Source organism: Danio rerio, chromosome 17 (genome assembly GCF_052040795.2).
Source record: "Danio rerio strain M-AB ecotype USA chromosome 17, GRCz13ab, whole genome shotgun sequence".
NCBI classification, from domain to species: domain Eukaryota; kingdom Metazoa; phylum Chordata; class Actinopteri; order Cypriniformes; family Danionidae; genus Danio; species Danio rerio.
Genome location: NC_141037.1, coordinates 28,154,239 through 28,171,104, shown reverse-complemented (window position 1 = coordinate 28,171,104; position 16,866 = coordinate 28,154,239). Strand labels below are relative to the sequence as shown.

The following is a 16,866-nucleotide window of genomic DNA, read 5'->3' as shown; positions in this document are numbered from 1 at the left end:
ATGAAATTCCTGAATAAAAGAGCCAAACTGCAGTTAAAGTCCACTATTTAATAATTTGGCAAATGATTCGATTACTGATGTCCATGTAAATACAGTCACTGTCTTTCTCCTCTGCGTCTGTGTTTGTTTTGCCTGTGTGATAATCAGCACGTGCCCAAACTGACACTCCCATTTTTATGCAAATTTTTACAGACCATGCCTTCTTCCCTCCTCCGATACTCCCCCTAAACAGAGCCGGACATGCCCACTTTCCTGACTTTTTCCAAAGTAGAGGTGTGAAAACACCCTGCTGAAACAAGAGGGTTTCATGGCCCTTTAATGTATGAAAAAGAGCATATATTCTGCTAAATGTCTCCTTTTGATGCTAGGATTTACACATTTTAGAATACTTTTTTTTTATAAATAAGCACTGTCCAAGACCATGTAGAAGTTTCTATGTTTCTTTTGTAATGAAAAGCCGTTTGTTTTTAGATTATTCACAGCAACAGAGTTAAAATAATAATAAATAATTTACTCCATTTCAGAACTAGAGGACGAATTATATTTCAGGCCTCACCCTTTTCAAAGTGGTTTGAAACATCACATTAAACACAAAGAAAATATAAAGATTTAAAAAAATAATTATATTTTACTTACACTCTAAAATAAGAAATCTCTCTTTGAATGAATCATTTTAGGCTATTTTACATTTTCTTTTGTGTCTTTTCAAGGCCCCTTAAAATGCCCATTTCCAGACACTCCAGATAACATTTCACTAAAAAGAGAGCATTTGTGGCTACAGAAAACATACACAGCCTAAAGCAAGACATGGCTTTATGTGCAATCATCACAAAGCTCTCTTTTAGGCAAAACTGATAAGAGAAAACCACATCAAAGTCACATGGAAACTAAAGAATCCATCCACTTTCATATGTAAATGATATTTTATAGACCTAACAATGAACTAATTCAATGTCTATGAAGCAAACACTACATCAAATGACTGGCTTTGAATGAATATATTACAATGTCTTTCTCACCTCCTTATTGGCCAGCTCTCCTGGGGTGGGCCAGTTTGTGATGTCACTGAAGTCGCTTGACTACAAATAGAAAGAAGCAAAGAGAAAAAACAAAAACAAAGTTACATCTGAACTACAGCTGCACAATATATCATTTCAGCCTTGATATTGCAATGTGATCATTCACAATAGTCACATCACAGGATATGCGATGTTGCGTTTGAATTATAATTTACCATTTTCATGTGTTTTTGATGCCTGTGATTGTATAATAATTTTAAAAACATTCAGGCATACAAAAATAGTACCAGACTTTATAAATGATTAATTTTATTGAATTATTCAAATGTTATGATTAAATTACTGTACTTAAATACTGTTAAACTTGGAAAACACTAAAACACTTATTTCAAACTTTTGCTTGATTGTATCTCAGGGTTTCTGCAGGTTTCACCAGACTATAAAATACACAAGACATGTCACTCATATCATTTTGAATGGGGGAAAATTGTAATGGTCAATATGGCGAATAAAACCTGCCTTTTAGTACAGGAGCCAATCATCGATTGCTATAGACTGACGATACTCCAGGGGAGGGGCATGAGTCACTGCAGATTTTGTGTGATTCGAATGTTTAATAATTAAACTAAAGAGACAGTTGTTGTGTAATTTCATTTGTGATTTCTAATATGGAATTCAATCGTAAGCTTGCCAAGCAATTTTGGAGAATTTGATGTTTCCCCATTCAGACAGAATGCCCAAACATACCGCCTGCGAGGCATTTTAAGGATGGCCACAAAGTGAAATGGCTTGTCTTAAAGTCTTACATTTAACTTGGTAAAACCAAAGTCCCTTTAAGACCTTTTTAAGACCATTATAAATCAAATTTTAGAATCATACAGGGTTTAACGATGTCAAGTTTTTCAAATGGCCCAGATGAAAAATATTTACATTTGCCTCATCAAAAAAATTATTAGAATACATTTAATTATACAATGATAACTTTATAATAACAAATTTTTAATATTGTATTAAAACAAGCAAGCTGTAATTGTAAACATACACTTTTTTTCAACATAAAAAAATTAACAAATGTTTTAAAAGTTTGAAAAACTATAATAAATTAAATATATGCGCAACAGTCTGCTCAGGTCAGTGTTCGCAGCAGTAAATACATTTGGAAATTTTAAACAAATATTATTATAAAGAAATAATTAAACCATTATAGTAAAGAGTTAAAAATGACATTTTTAATAATAAAAAAAGATTATTGAGATAGATTGTTGGTGATTGTATGCGTGTTAATGGCCAGATTGGGTAGCTATAAATGAGCAAAGGAAAATTAAGATATGTTAAAAAAAAGATTTAAGACCTACAACACAACATTTCAATAAATTTAAGTCTTTTTAAAGTCTAAAATTCTGTTTTTGAGATTTGAGACATTTTAAGACCCCACAGACACCCTGGTATTTATAGATTGTTTATTGGATTTTATAGAGATGCACTCTCAATGCAGAATCATCCTAATCGATCTAACATTATACATTTTGTCCAAATAGAGATATTAAGTCATCTGGTGAAATTGTATTCATATTGCAAATTAAAAAATATGGCATTGTTAGATTTTTCCAATATTATGCAGCCCCAATCTGAGCTGAAAGCATTCATTTATATTTACATCCTACACTATAACATTAACTTATTTCAAACAATCAGAAAAACAACACTATTCCCAAATCATTCTCAGCTGAAAGGCAATTTGCAAACGCATGCTCTCTCAACGTCCAGTTTGAATGATTTATGAATGGCAGCTGCTCTGCTCCTCTGGCCACTACTCGTCAAATAATCCCAGTTTCCACCTTATACATCAACTTTGCCACCATTTAACACACAAAACATTATCCGGACGCAGTGGGGGAAGTGCGGCTTTCCTTTTTTCAGAGATCACTTCACCTTCTATTACTGGAGGAACGTCAATCATTCCCTCAAGCCGAGAAGCAACCCAGAATTCCAAGTGGTGTATCTGATTCCACTATCGTCCTGAAATGGGTCCTGGGTGTCCCAGATGCTAAAACTGAATTTGTAAGGGAGTGCCTTGAAGTTAAACGGTGTATCCAATGTGAGCTAACAAGGTTTAAGATGATCGACGCAAAAGTGTCACATCCCACATACGCACAAAAAACGCTAATGTGTGAGGAGCAAGCAACAAGCTAGAGCTCACAAATGTACAAATCAAGTGCTGTACGCGTGTGTAAGTGGAGACCAACTAGCATGCCTTGGAATCAGTCATGAGGACGGCTCTACTGCCCCTGTTAGGACTGAATTTGAGCCCTCTATGTGCTCTCTCTGGAATGTCCCGCTGAGGTAAAAGTCAAAAACTCATGTGCTGACTCTCTGTTGACTGTCACCCACACAAAAGACTGAACAGAGCGAACAAATATCCACTTAAATACAAACACAAGCCGAGCTGCACTATGACTGCCTGCCGCTGACCCCTGATCCGGGACATTCAGACGACAGACTCTTACACAAACAGACTGGAGGAAAAACTGCAGATTTACACAAATAGATGGACGAGGGAAAAAAATGTGGTCTGTCCGTATGGATTCAGGTAGCATTTATAGTCATTTGCAGAGATTCCTGTTTATTATTTTGGCATGTTCTGAGAGGTGAAATGGCCTCAGTCGGTGATCCTCTATATATGAGAGTGTCTTACCTTACTGGTCTTCCTTGATCTGGGTTTGCTGGCACGGACAACTTTGGCAGGACTCTGGGGTTCTGTGGACACAGAGCAAAAACATGAGAATGCGATTATATTTATTTAAGGAAGCTCATTATAGAAAAAAGAAAGAATGAAAGAACAAAAGAAGGAATAACAAACAAAAGAAAAATGAACAAACTAAAATTAAACAGGATTGGCAGCAAAAAACAAATCAACATGAAAGTAACAAAATAAAGGCAAATAAAACAGGTCAAGAATGTATTAATAAGAAAAATGAGCCAGCAAACATAAATCGCAAACAATAGAACAAAAATAAATTAAATTGTTAAAAAAACAATTAAATTAAAATAAAACAACGAACATACTAAAGAAAATAATAAAGAATGAACAAACATGGAAGTATTCATTGAACGAGAAACAAATGGAAAAAAAAAAAAAAAAAAAAAAAAACACCTATTTAGTTATCTTATGACGACAACTAACATCCTTTGGACTTTATTTTGAGGCATATTTGTAACGGTGTAATTTTACATTTAATTACTGAGCAATTGCCATGGGACGATAACAGTTTTTAAGGTATACCGCGGTTTGGAGTCAAGGGTTTTAAAAATTCTGCTATACCGTTTCTAAGGTACGTGTACAATTTTTTTATTTACTTTTTTTAGGACAACTATTTCCAGCAGAAAAGATTTCTAAAAATGCTGTTTTAAATTGTTTTTGAAACTAAGGAAGACAGCAAAAAACAATAGTTTATTAGAATAATTTAGCCTGACATGTTTATGTTTACTGTTCCAAAACATTAAAAATGTTTCCTAAAATGAATATATTTTGTTTAAAAGGAAAAACAAGTGTTTGTTTTTTACCCAGACATTTAAAAAGAACATATTTTAGAGCAGTAATGACAATACCGCGAAACTGTGACATTTTTATCCATGGTTATCATACTGTCAGAATTGTCTAAGCAATAGAGATTGACAAATTGTGAATTTTCAAAAAACAATAACTACCACACTGACCAAGCACCAAATAAAATCCTCAAACTCCAACACATCTCCCTAGAGTAATAAATGTTGTAACATTACTACTGCTTAAATTAAAATGTATTTAAAAAAAAAAAAAAAAAAAAAAAAGTCGTTTATACACTAATACAAAGATACTTAAAATGGTGACATTAAAACATTACTATCTGACCTGGATGTGTTTTTGTCACACTGTTGAACTATTTGATGAAGTACTAATGCTAGTCTCCTCTCAGGCTTAAAAGCAAACATACAGTCATATATTCTGTACTAATGCAGCATCCAGTGAACCAGTTAGTTACTGTATAATGACATCATATATAAGATGTACTGTAGTGTGCTGTATGCATGCTGTTTAGTTGATGTTTTAAATAAGCAACTGTAAAATGCATTCTTGACCCCTTCAAAAGTACAATATGGCAGAAGATCCTTTTTATAGGTATCAGAAGCAACCCAGAAAACCTATTGGTAAAGATTTTTTTCAATAATAAATGGATTTAGCAAACCGTTATCACCACCGTATTTGTGGTAAAACTAAAACACGTGTAACAAACAAGCACACTGTAAAATAGCATTAACCTTTCTGTTAGACTTCTGCAAAGTGCAGAAACTCTGAATGCAGAAGCACATCCGTCAGCTAATGTGAGCCTGTGGCATCTATCATAAGCTCAAAATAAATGCTTAAAGCAAACTGATAAATATTACTCGCTTTATTTTCTAAGGCAGTCTGATCACATTCAAAGAATCAGACTGACATTGTGTGAACACTATATATGGGGTATAGTTCACGCAAAGACAAATATTTGCTTTTCATTTACTAAACTACCCAGAGTAAAGAAGATTTTTGCTGAAATTGTAGACTTATGATGCAAAACAATTCTGTGAAAGAAACTGAACATTATTTACATCTCTTAACCACAGATTGAGCAAAAAACGTGTAACAACAGCCTGAGCATGTGTTTTGAAGCACAGGGAGTTAAATTAGTAACATTTTGATGAACAATACAACATGCGTCCTCTCTCTCCACTGTAAACAAACAGTGTTAGCTCACACATGTGTGTCAATATGGGACAGAAAGCTTGCGCTCCGTGCAGACTGGCTAATAGTAATGTTGTAAATGATATTAAGCTTCTTGCACAAACCAATCAGTTTTACTTCATAACACCTGAATCTGTCACAAGGAATCACAGGTATTAATTTTGTTTCGTTTGTCACAGTGCTAGAACCCACTGACTTGCATTTAATAAATCAACAATTAGCACAGTATTGAATAACATACTGGATGGCCTGAAAATTTGTAAATTAGCCAAATATTCATTTTTGGATTAACTGTGCGTTTAAACTCTTAGGAATGCAGTTAGCATTCTTCCAACTGTATTCATACCAGTTATTTAAAGACTTTATTGATCATTTAATCACAGACACGACACTGACGACAACCACCTTTACTGTACAAATGTCCACAGAGGAAGAACTCTGGATTTGGGGTCGATGTGGATCTAGTTTCACCTTAGCCAGCGGACACGTGCAGAATGAACTGAACTTTCTATGTTTAACTTGAGCGATAATGACTCGAGGGCATTTACACATTAAACCAACTGTTACATACAGTACATGTTTACGTCTGTAAAGTAGCCACGTGAAAACAACTTTTAAAAAAGTTAAATTTTTTTACATTTTTGCACAGTCACAGCAAGTGCTTATGAAATAACTCTCTGGGTGTATTGTATACAGCATTACTCTAAAAAACATCTGCTTGAACAATAGGACCGAAATACTTCTGTGATACAGAAAACAGACAGAATTAAGTCATAAAGAGAATTAAAACAATTACCTAAATAATGGTCAAATTTTGCCATATTTTTTTATTACTGGTGCAAATAAATTTGGTTGAGGTTGAGCTGATGCCGTTACTGACTTGCCAAACTAATAACTGATGACATTCTGTTGCATTTGAAACTGCGCTGTCATTCTCTACAACGCTGATGTGGCAAATATTGTGCAACAATGATTTAGTTAAAAGACGTTTCATTCACAAATCATCATTTTAATGTAGCAAAAGTGACGAGAACCCCAATTAGAAATGTTTTTTAGTCTGACTGAATTTGAATATGATTTATTTTATTGAATAAACCGAGTACTGCAATTTAATTACAGTCATTTTAATCAGTGATTTCACAGTCTGTTTAGTATCCTACACATGCTGAATTAATGCACTGCATTGAAGAAAAAAAAGTCTAACTTATTATTAAAACTTACTAATTATTGTTAAATTAAAATGTTTTATAATCTAAATAAATGAAACATTTTTATTCATTAAAGTGAAGAAAAAATAAAAGCAATAATAAAAAAATAAAAGAAAAAAAAAAAGTATAACTTTGAGGGGAAAAAACCATGGGCCGTACATGAAGCTAGACTACCCAAAAACACCTCCAGGCTACAAAACGACATAACTTGAGTTAATTAATAGCTCTATGAATGTTCATGAATACTTCATTTCTATATTCACGTGCCTCAACACTACATTTTTGTCCGCTGCGTATCCCACATCTGCACTTAAAATGTACAAGCGTCTATCTCTCCGGTGTGTCTGGTCAGTGCGCACTAAGTGTTGTGGTCAATTATCTGGGAGCTGCTTCACTTAGATTGTAAACCCACACACCAGCACCTGTACAGCGAGGTCACGCTTCCACACACGTAAAACATTAACTTCCTCTGCAAGATGGAGCCACAAACAACATCCCTATGAGGGCTAGTGAAAGTGGAGTCATCCGTGGCATTCAAATCCCCCCAAACACAATGACAAGGCCCCTATGGGTATTTGCTCCACTGTTCTCACAACCAACAAAGCGCTCGGCCTTTCCTGAAAAACTGCCCTCACAACCTCACTATAATGACAGATATAAAACTGCCAAAAACAACTTAAATCTTGGTGTAATCTAGCCTAACTTCTGGATTATTAAAATCAAGAACGCTTTCGCTAAGCACCAAGCATGCGACTCAACTATTTGTTTGCCTTTTGATGAACATTAATCCTTTTACTGCAACACTCGGAGCTTTAGATTTGCATAGGAGGAGTTTAAATTCTTTGTGGTCTTATAGGAAAAACAACCATAAACAATCTAGGTTTACCATTTTGACCTTAAATCACATCAAATCAACGCAATTGTTTAGATAGAATGCAGTGTTCAAAGCTTTTCTCCCCTTTTGGAGAAACAAACACTTTGTTTTAGTTGCCAACAAAACCGGTTTAAATGTCTTTACTTTTTCTTGGCAAAAAAACGAGGGCTGTCAGGATTAAACAGGCAATAGAGAGGGACGCCCATTCCTGGGAGTGTCCGGGGTCCTTTATCATTACAGAAAGGATGGCCTGTGTGATAAGGCACTGGGCGCTTGCTGACAGTGTGGGGTGTGACCATCCACTCTTACTGATACTGTCCCGTCGACACCTTTCTGTCAGTGAAGAGCCGCCCGAGGCTGAAGAACTTAATCAGATGCATTTAAATCACTAAAATGTCAAGCCAGAAACATGAAGGTAATTGGGCTTCAACAAAAACTGGAACAAAAAGAAGCTTAGCCATCCTTTCTGAAGTAAATGAAATTTGAGTGTCTGTAATTAAAGAATAAACATATTTTCAAGTTCTAGGCACTTTGAGCAAGTTCATGGTATTTATGTTCATATGGTCTGGAAAACTGTCTACACTAATTTAATGAAAAGTTAACATGGAAAATTGCAAACGCTATCCAAATTTAATTTAAAAAGTCATGTAAAATTGAGTAACATGTGAGTGTACATATCCTTAGAATCTTATGATTTAAGAAAAAAACTTTTTTTTTTACACACGTCATCAGATGTTCACTCATAAATAATTATATTTTGGAGTTGTGCCACAACATTTGTTGTAAAACCAGGCCCATTAATGCAACTTTTTTTACATTTACATTTACTTTTAATAAATTCAAAAAATAGCCAAGGGCAAACATGTTCTTAGCTGAGAGGTTTTTCTTAGCTTTCCTTATACTACATTTTATAGTAACAAATGTACATTTTTTTTTCTTTATTGCTAGACTTCAAAAAATATAAGTCAAGTCACCAAAACATTTTTAAAGAAATTAATATCTCCCCTCAGCAAGGACAAATAAAATAATGTGACAGCAATTAAAGATGTTACAAAAGAGTTTCATTTCAAATAACTGCTGTCGTTTAGATCATTACATTCAAAACTTCTAATAAAAAAAGTAAAAAAAAAATTTTTTAAACTTTAAAAAAATATATACTGTTTTTAGCTTTGATAATCAAGAAATTAAAGAAGACATCAAGGCATTGTACACAAAACCAATATATATCTCACTGAAAATATAGTTTTAAAAATCACATTTAGCTAAATATGTTTATATAATCTTAGAAAAGACTATGAGCAAGTAACACTGGAGTCAAAACAGACAAGGCTGCTACAACAAAGATGCTGTCACAACACAAACCCTATGGGGAGCAGGCTATTCTCTAATGTCAGCTAACAAGTGTGTACAGGCACTATGACCAGTGTCATGGTTATTAAAACACCGCTATTAGCCCATACATCTTCTGACCACATTCTGGAGGAGCACACATTACTGATTTTCAAACACAAACCACAGATAATTTACCGGAGAGCTTCTTTCATAAAGGTTCATTTGTAAATACTCAGAAAAACTTTTGCTATAAAAACATTGAACCTCACGTTAGAAAAGAACCGGTACGCAAGACTAGAGACGTGCTCTTTATGGAAGCAGGGCTACAATACACATTCTTATATTTATTTATTCTTGCAAATTCTTTTATTCACTCCTCTACAAGATTATTCCAATCAAAGATAATGATTTTATTCCAAACAGAGCTATTCAAGTTATCTGCCGAAATTGTATTCATATCGCAATATACCGTAAACTGCAGGAAAATTAAATATGGCAATGTCAGATTTTTCCAATATTGTGCAGTCCTGATAGAAACCTTTATTTAATTTATACAGTGACATTTATATATGCAGTTTTACATTTAATTGTTGTTCAACGTTTGTATTTGAAAATTACTTCAAGATAGCTGATCAAGATAATTTATTTCATTTGTATATTTGCTATATTGTCTTCATTTGTGCTTTAGCTTGTAGATTGTTTTTATATTCTTCATTTTTATTTCACATGGTCCTATTTTTATTGAACATAACGTACCAAACTGTATTAAAACCATGACGCTTAAACTGTGGTATGAACTGAACTGCACATAATCTGTACCGCTGAAAACCTACGGCAAATATCTTGTTTTTCTGGTTTGAGATTTTCACTGATGTTTCGTTATTTAAAGAAAATTGTTTAAATTATTTATTGAACTAACATTACCTGTTCTCAAACAGGTTTCCTAAACATGTCTCTTGTGTAGCGAGATATAGAAACAATACGGTGTCCAAAACCTATGCAACTTTTCATTACCAATCAAACAGAACAATTTGCTACAGTGTTTACACTTTATGATGAACATGGTTTATATGCAGTGTTCCCACTCTTTCATGGACACCACATTCAAGGACTTTCAAGGACTTTTAAAATGACTAATATTTAAAATTGAGCACCTTTGTAATTCACACCACCAGTATATATATAGCACCATGAAAGTTTTTCTGTACTTAATATTAACATTATTTTTGTCATAATGATGTTTTTAATGTTATTGTTGACCTTTTTAATCAACCGTTTTAAGTCACATTCAAAGAACTTTTGCATAATTAGTTGACTTTAATCCTGGCAACTTAAAATGCAGTTTCTGAAATATTGCTAAACTGCTAATTTGTCAGTTCATGCAAGATTAAAATTTAAGTTTTTTAAATTAAGAATTTCTTTTTTGTTTAGTTTTTGAAAGTAGAACCATTGTTGAAACAACACCATAAACTTTAAATTCAAGTACTTTCAAGTACCTATGTTTATTTTTAAGAGCTTTACAGGCCTTGAATTTATATGTCTGAAAATCAAGCACTTTCAAGCAGCGTAGGAACCGCTGTATATGGCTAAATTAAAATCACCACCACCTATCAACCTGGGAATAGGAAAAACTGCTTGAAATTACAAACTTAAACAATGTACAAAAACAGGCACAATCCTAGTGATCAAATGAACAAACACCAGGCTTTGACAGTGTACACAGAGTATTATTCAGGGAGTGGTTTAACATTACACACAGTGCTATAAACCTACACTGTACAGTCACAGCCATGTCAAATCAAAAGGTGGGCTGCTACCACAAACACGGCAATGATCAGAGAAGCAAACACAATGCTCTGAAGCCCTGATGAAGTGTTTAGCAGCTGTGTGTGTGTGTGTGTAAAGGCCTCTCATGAGCTCCTGCTGGAGTTGCAGTGCTCAGCACTCCACGTGCTCCCGTGCAACTCGATCAGATGGGGTGGGGAGGGGGACTGAATCTGCCCGCATCAGCAAGTCTGTCCAAATACACCCAAATGATCGAGGCACACGCGGGTCTGTCGGCGGAATGGTGTGGGATCGTGCGTTTTGATGGGCGTTTATTCCCACTACCACCATATTTGGTCACATCACAAACTGCAAAATTGAGCTCCGGGCTTCCTTACATGCACTCAGCTTAACAAACATAAACTTGCCCAAATCATTCTGAGATATCCTCAAGAAGTATTAATAAGTAACAATATATGGCCGAGTGTTTTTAAACTTATGTTTTATGCATTGTCTGACTTGAATAACATCAGTGTTTTAGTCAGGCGAGCCAGGACACCAAAGCATATGTTAGCCAAAACCGCGAACGTTCCGAGAATAAAGGCCCCAAAACAGTAAAGTTAGAAGTTAACCACTTGTAGACGGTTTCATACTGGTATATAAAGAGAAATTATTTTCGTTTTTACATACTACTTTGAGGGATTAAACGAACTGTTGTGTTATCAGGGCAGTCCGATTCGTGAATGAATCGTTCCGTAGAGTCGAATCTTTACAAAGAATCGTTTGAACAAAACGACCTGTTTATCTGAATCTCGCGCAGTGTTTCACAATAACATGATAAATTATGTAAAGATGCAAATATAAAATGTACTGCAAGTGTATTTACGACTTTAGCTCATGACTAAGCACAGGTTTTGTCGACATAGACGCTATTTGTTTAATTATAAATGAGTCTTGACAGCTATTTATGATAAATACAAATTCAATTGTGATGAATAAGTTTCGTAGTTTACACACAATAACAGTGCACCCATACTTTACTGAAGTACGTGCTTACGTGCATTCCGTCACGCCAGGTTGCCAGAATTGACGTCACGACGTGCCAGAACGTTTGAATCGGTTATTTTAAATAAATTGTTCAGAAGAACCGAAACGCTGAAACGAGTCGGACGTTCCATCACTAGTGCTAAAGCTAACAGGCCCCACCTCCGCCCCTGATTGGTCCGTTTCTCTGACCATGTATGAAAAACACACTTTACGGATATGGGCACAAAGTTTATGAATTATTCCAAAATGAAAGAATAGCCGTCGTTATGGTCCGTATCAAAGCACAAGTGCACGCACGTGCAAAAAGGGCGATAAAAGTGAAGTGACACAAGTTCAATGGCCGCTCCTGTTTGCAGTAGCACATGCGAGCTAACAGAGCACATGTGTGCACCAGAATAAATGCTGTCGAGGGCATAAAAGTGCGTATTGTGGCCACAAACTCCCTACCTGTTTGTTGCGAGCTGTTGTTGGTATTATTAGGAGGGCACGAGTTCCTTTTCGTCCAGGGGTTGACTTTCGGCGGAGGAGCCTCGACCACTTTCTTCTTGGCAGTTTCTGCTTCGTGGCTTGATACATTCTGCTCGTTCTCCTTGTCGTTCGTGCTGTCCGTGCTCAAGCCATCCGCTTTGCTCTCCATGACCCCCTGTTTTGGATGTTTAGTGTCGCCCTGAGGAGGATCCTGCTGCCCCTCCTCGTGGCTCGTGGTTCGGTCAGCTTGCTCGGGTCGATCCGCGTCCGACTTGTTTTGGTTCCCTTCGCCCAAACAACCGATTGTCACGTCCAAGTCGCTCGCAACTTCAGTGGTCATGGTTCAAACGCCCACGCCTTCTTATTATTTTCACTATCCCGCAATAGTTGTTTCCAGCCCAAACGAAGAAAAAGAGTCGATGAAAGCTGTTGCAGCTACAGCACAAGTTGACAGCCAACAGCTTGAAACACGGCGAATAGCTGCATCGGACTTTGTCGTGTTTTTAAATGTCAAAATGCTCGATCCCTTAAAGAAGCCATGTTGTGGGATCACACTAAGCGATTACAGTAAGCCAGGCGAAGGAAAGAGAAACTTTGCCAATGTTTTCAACACACTTCCACGATTTGGCTGATCTGCAACTCACCTAAATAAAAGGAAATACTACGAACGGCCACGAGTCATTGGATGAGTGTGTGGCGCCTCTCTGTCGCCCCTTGCGGTCTTACTGCAGTACAGCTGGACAGCAGAACGTGGTAGAGCTAGAGCAGGGTTGCCATGTCCGCTTTTAAAACTCGTGTAAATGGCAAAATATAGCTATAACTTGAAAGATTTTTGGATTAAATGTCAATATCCCCTGAAGTTAGTTCACAAAACCCACAAGAGAACACAGTAAGCCGTTATAAACAGTATTTCTTAAATAATAACAAATTGTAACCGCTATCAACAGTATCAAGTGTTCATTTAAAATGTATCTTTTTAAACTGAAGCAGTGTGGGTAAACAGAATAATGCATCTGTAAAGTATCTGCCAAATGCTTAAATGGAAATGCTTTGGAGACATTTCTTTTGCATATGTTATTTTAGACCATATCTTTATTTTTAAAAAGCTGCTCACAAATGAAATCAAACATAATATAATTTATTGATGACAACATAATTTATTTTATGTGCAGCTGTCTTCATATTTTCCAGCATATGTTTTACACAGCTGATGCCCTTCCAGCTGCAACCCAACACTGGGAGTTCTATAAACATCATAAACATAATATGGTACACATCAGAATGCCTGAAATTTGTATGCAAGTTAATGATCCTAATTAAAAAAAGTGACAAAATATTAGGGAAAAATTTGAGATCTAACCCAGAAAAAATCATGAGATGTAAAAATGATATGTTTACTTTATAAAACTAGATAACTGAAAGAGGCCGTTTGGGCTGCGTTTTATGCTTATGCCTAGAATTGTTTTACTTGATAGTGCATAAAACATCAAAGTATGACTAGCTGGTGTTAAATATATGTTTGTATTTTATTTATTTGTATTTTTTGTTTGTGCATTGTTGTTATTTATTTGTCATTTTATCCATTTATATTGCACATAATGGAGGTAGACAGAATGGAAGGTTTTTATTTCTTTGAGTGAAGAACTATCATTAAAGCATGATGAATTTATTAGGTATTGATAATTATGACATATAATTACGGCAATATGCACTTTTACATCATGTAGCTCCCTGTACAAAACATCCAATCAATGAATACAATTCCTGCACAGAAGTTGTTTTTTGAAGTGTTGTTTTGCCAGGTTGCTTGTTTTTCTAGCGTGATTTGGCAACATTGGTGTGAGGCAGTCTGACGTGGCCTTTCCCCTAGTCAACAAAACACACAGACTGTTACAAAAACCGAAAAAACAACAAACGTGACATAGCACAGATTTCATCCACTGCTTCAGACCCTTTCACAGACAGATTACAGACATGAAACGCCCGTTTTCATCTGGACGGTAAAAGCTGGGTCAGGTTTGGTTCAGCACCTCACTGAGGCAACTAAACTAAAGTTAATGTCTATCTATCGAAGACTGTGCAGTTAATGTGTGAAGACTTGTGAAATTAATTGTGGACGAAAGCATGGTAATATATCTTTATTTTTCTAAATACACCACCAGATGGGGTTCTTTCACACAAATGTGCCCCTCCTTTATGTTTTGCTTTATTTTAAATGCATCACGTGATATGATTGAAAACATAAACATTGTATTATCAGATGCTGAACTTGGTTTTCCTATGAAGAAAAGGGAAATATACCTACTACAGCCTTTAAAAGTAGCTATTTTTGAAGCAAAATATTTTCAAAACTCAGCTAGAATATTTATTTTTAAAACAGAAGATTAGCTACTGGAATTTATTAAAATTAGTACTAATTATTTATGCAGTGAAGAAGCTGTTCATATCTTACCACTTTAGACTAACACTATAATTAGAAAGAAATGGATAAAATGTCAGTCGCGTTATCTAGCGAGTACTAGACATAACACGGTGATCATGATTTATCTTCCTTGTATTTGTCAAAGAAAAACACTGCAGGGAAAATACCTGTGTAACACCTTCAGTGACTAGCGTGACATCAATAGATTTTTTTAGTTCGCCTCCTGCTGCCACACTCTGCCACTACAGTCTAAAGCAGTGATGCCCAAACTTTGGCCCACCATCCCATCTGACAAAAAAGGGAGAAAGATGGGGATGTTTTGGGATTGTCGATTCAAATTTAATGCAACTCTATATTTGTTTTAATGTTAAAAGCTAGCTATAATTTAATGTTTAAATAAAATGGCATAAATTAATCTGATTTTTGTTTAAATGTAGAGACTGTCACCAGACAATAGAGAATTTGGTGAGCAAATAAAGTCAAAGGCAGATTCTGCTTGACTAGTGTATTCAGCATTGAACTTTAGTGTTATAAATGTGATTGTTTTTATTGCAATAAGTTATCATTTAAAAAGTTATACTGCATTAGTTAGTTTGATTTAAAGTACGGTTTTCTATTTACATTTACATTACATTTAGTCATTTAGCAGACGCTTTTATCCAAACCGACTTACAAATGAGGACAAGGAAGTAACATACACAACTATAAGAGCAACAATGACAATTTAATTTGAAATATTATTAAATCAATTAGGACTTTACCCATGGCTTTAATGTAATATAGTTCGGTATATTTACCTTTGGCCCACTGCTCAAATATTTGGTATTTGGCCCTTCATACTAAATTGTTTGGGCACCCTGCTTTAAAATGTTCAACTGAAACGTGATAAAATTAACATTCGACTGTTAATACAATGATTTTCAAACAAATAAATGAGCAGATGTAATGAAAGATGATCTAAGTACATTTAATCTCTTCAGAAATATTTGAAGCGCTTTAATAAATTAGCCCCTCAGATTGTGTCTAATAATTAGTTATTGTATATAGTAACAAGGCTGCTAAGGGACAAAAAGTTGAAGAAGCTTTAGAAGAGCTTGCAGATGAGAGAGAGAGTGCCTTGGATCTTGTGTATATATATCTGTAAAAGTAAGAAGTAATATACCGTGCTGATCCGGAGCCAATTATTCAGCTCTTCACCTTATGACCTTTCACTGTGAAATTAAAAGTATTTGCTTTGAAGAAACTTGAGTCAGATGTGCTGCTGGGTAAAAGACGTTAAAGGGATAGTTCAGCCAAACACAATAATGTACACACAAATTACGCACCCTCGGGTCTTTCTAAACCTTTAGAAAGTTCTTTAATCTGTTAAACACAAAAGCAGATATTTTGAAGAAAGCTAAAAACATTTAACCATTGACTTCCATTGCAAAACAGTACAGGTTTCCAGCTTTCTTCAAAAGATCTGCTTCTGTGTTCAAGAGGGTCAAGAAACTCCTAAAACTTTTGGAATGAGTGAAAGATCTTTTTTTTTCAGTTTTGGGTGAACAGTACCTAATAAATATTTAATAGAAAATTATTTTGGGACATAAAACAAACCCAAACATTTCAGTGACAAAGGCTCCAGTCTGAGCAAATCCTCATGGCATATTTACACTGTTTGGACAATTTATTTCTCACCATTGATTTTTTTATTTATTTATTTTGCGTAGCAGAACATTCAGCATGGAGGCGACACAGAGTCTAAGCTCTAGTCTAAAGCACTGCAACAACCTCTTGGTGTTTTAAAATAATCCTAATCTGCAGTTTTAAATTTGTGGGTCAAATCCCGGACAGCATTAAGAGGGCATGGATGCCCTCTGCTGGCCAAAATGTAGCCTATTAAGATTACAGCTGGCTCTAAAGGGGTAGTTTACTCATAAACTGAAAATTCTATCATTTTCACAAAAGAAAGATTTTTATTTCAACAGTTACAG

At 35.2% G+C, this 16,866-nt stretch overlaps 1 protein-coding gene across 8 annotated transcripts in view; it reads right to left on the bottom strand.

Moving 5' to 3' along the window:
- The window catches only part of larp1b (La ribonucleoprotein 1B), a 43,424-nt gene extending 30,291 nt beyond the window's left edge, over positions 1 to 13,133 (bottom strand). For all 8 annotated transcript variants that reach the window (XM_087290612.1, XM_087290614.1, XM_087290616.1 and 5 more), the window contains exons 1-3: positions 12,451 to 13,133; positions 3,715 to 3,776; positions 1,020 to 1,079 (exon numbers count right to left, since the gene is read on the bottom strand). In XM_087290612.1, coding sequence (XP_087146738.1) covers positions 1,020 to 1,079; positions 3,715 to 3,776; positions 12,451 to 12,811 — 483 coding nt within the window. In that variant the 5' untranslated portion in view covers positions 12,812 to 13,133. The remainder of the gene's footprint in view (positions 1 to 1,019; positions 1,080 to 3,714; positions 3,777 to 12,450) is intronic.
- Between the last annotated feature and the right edge of the window lie 3,733 nt (positions 13,134 to 16,866).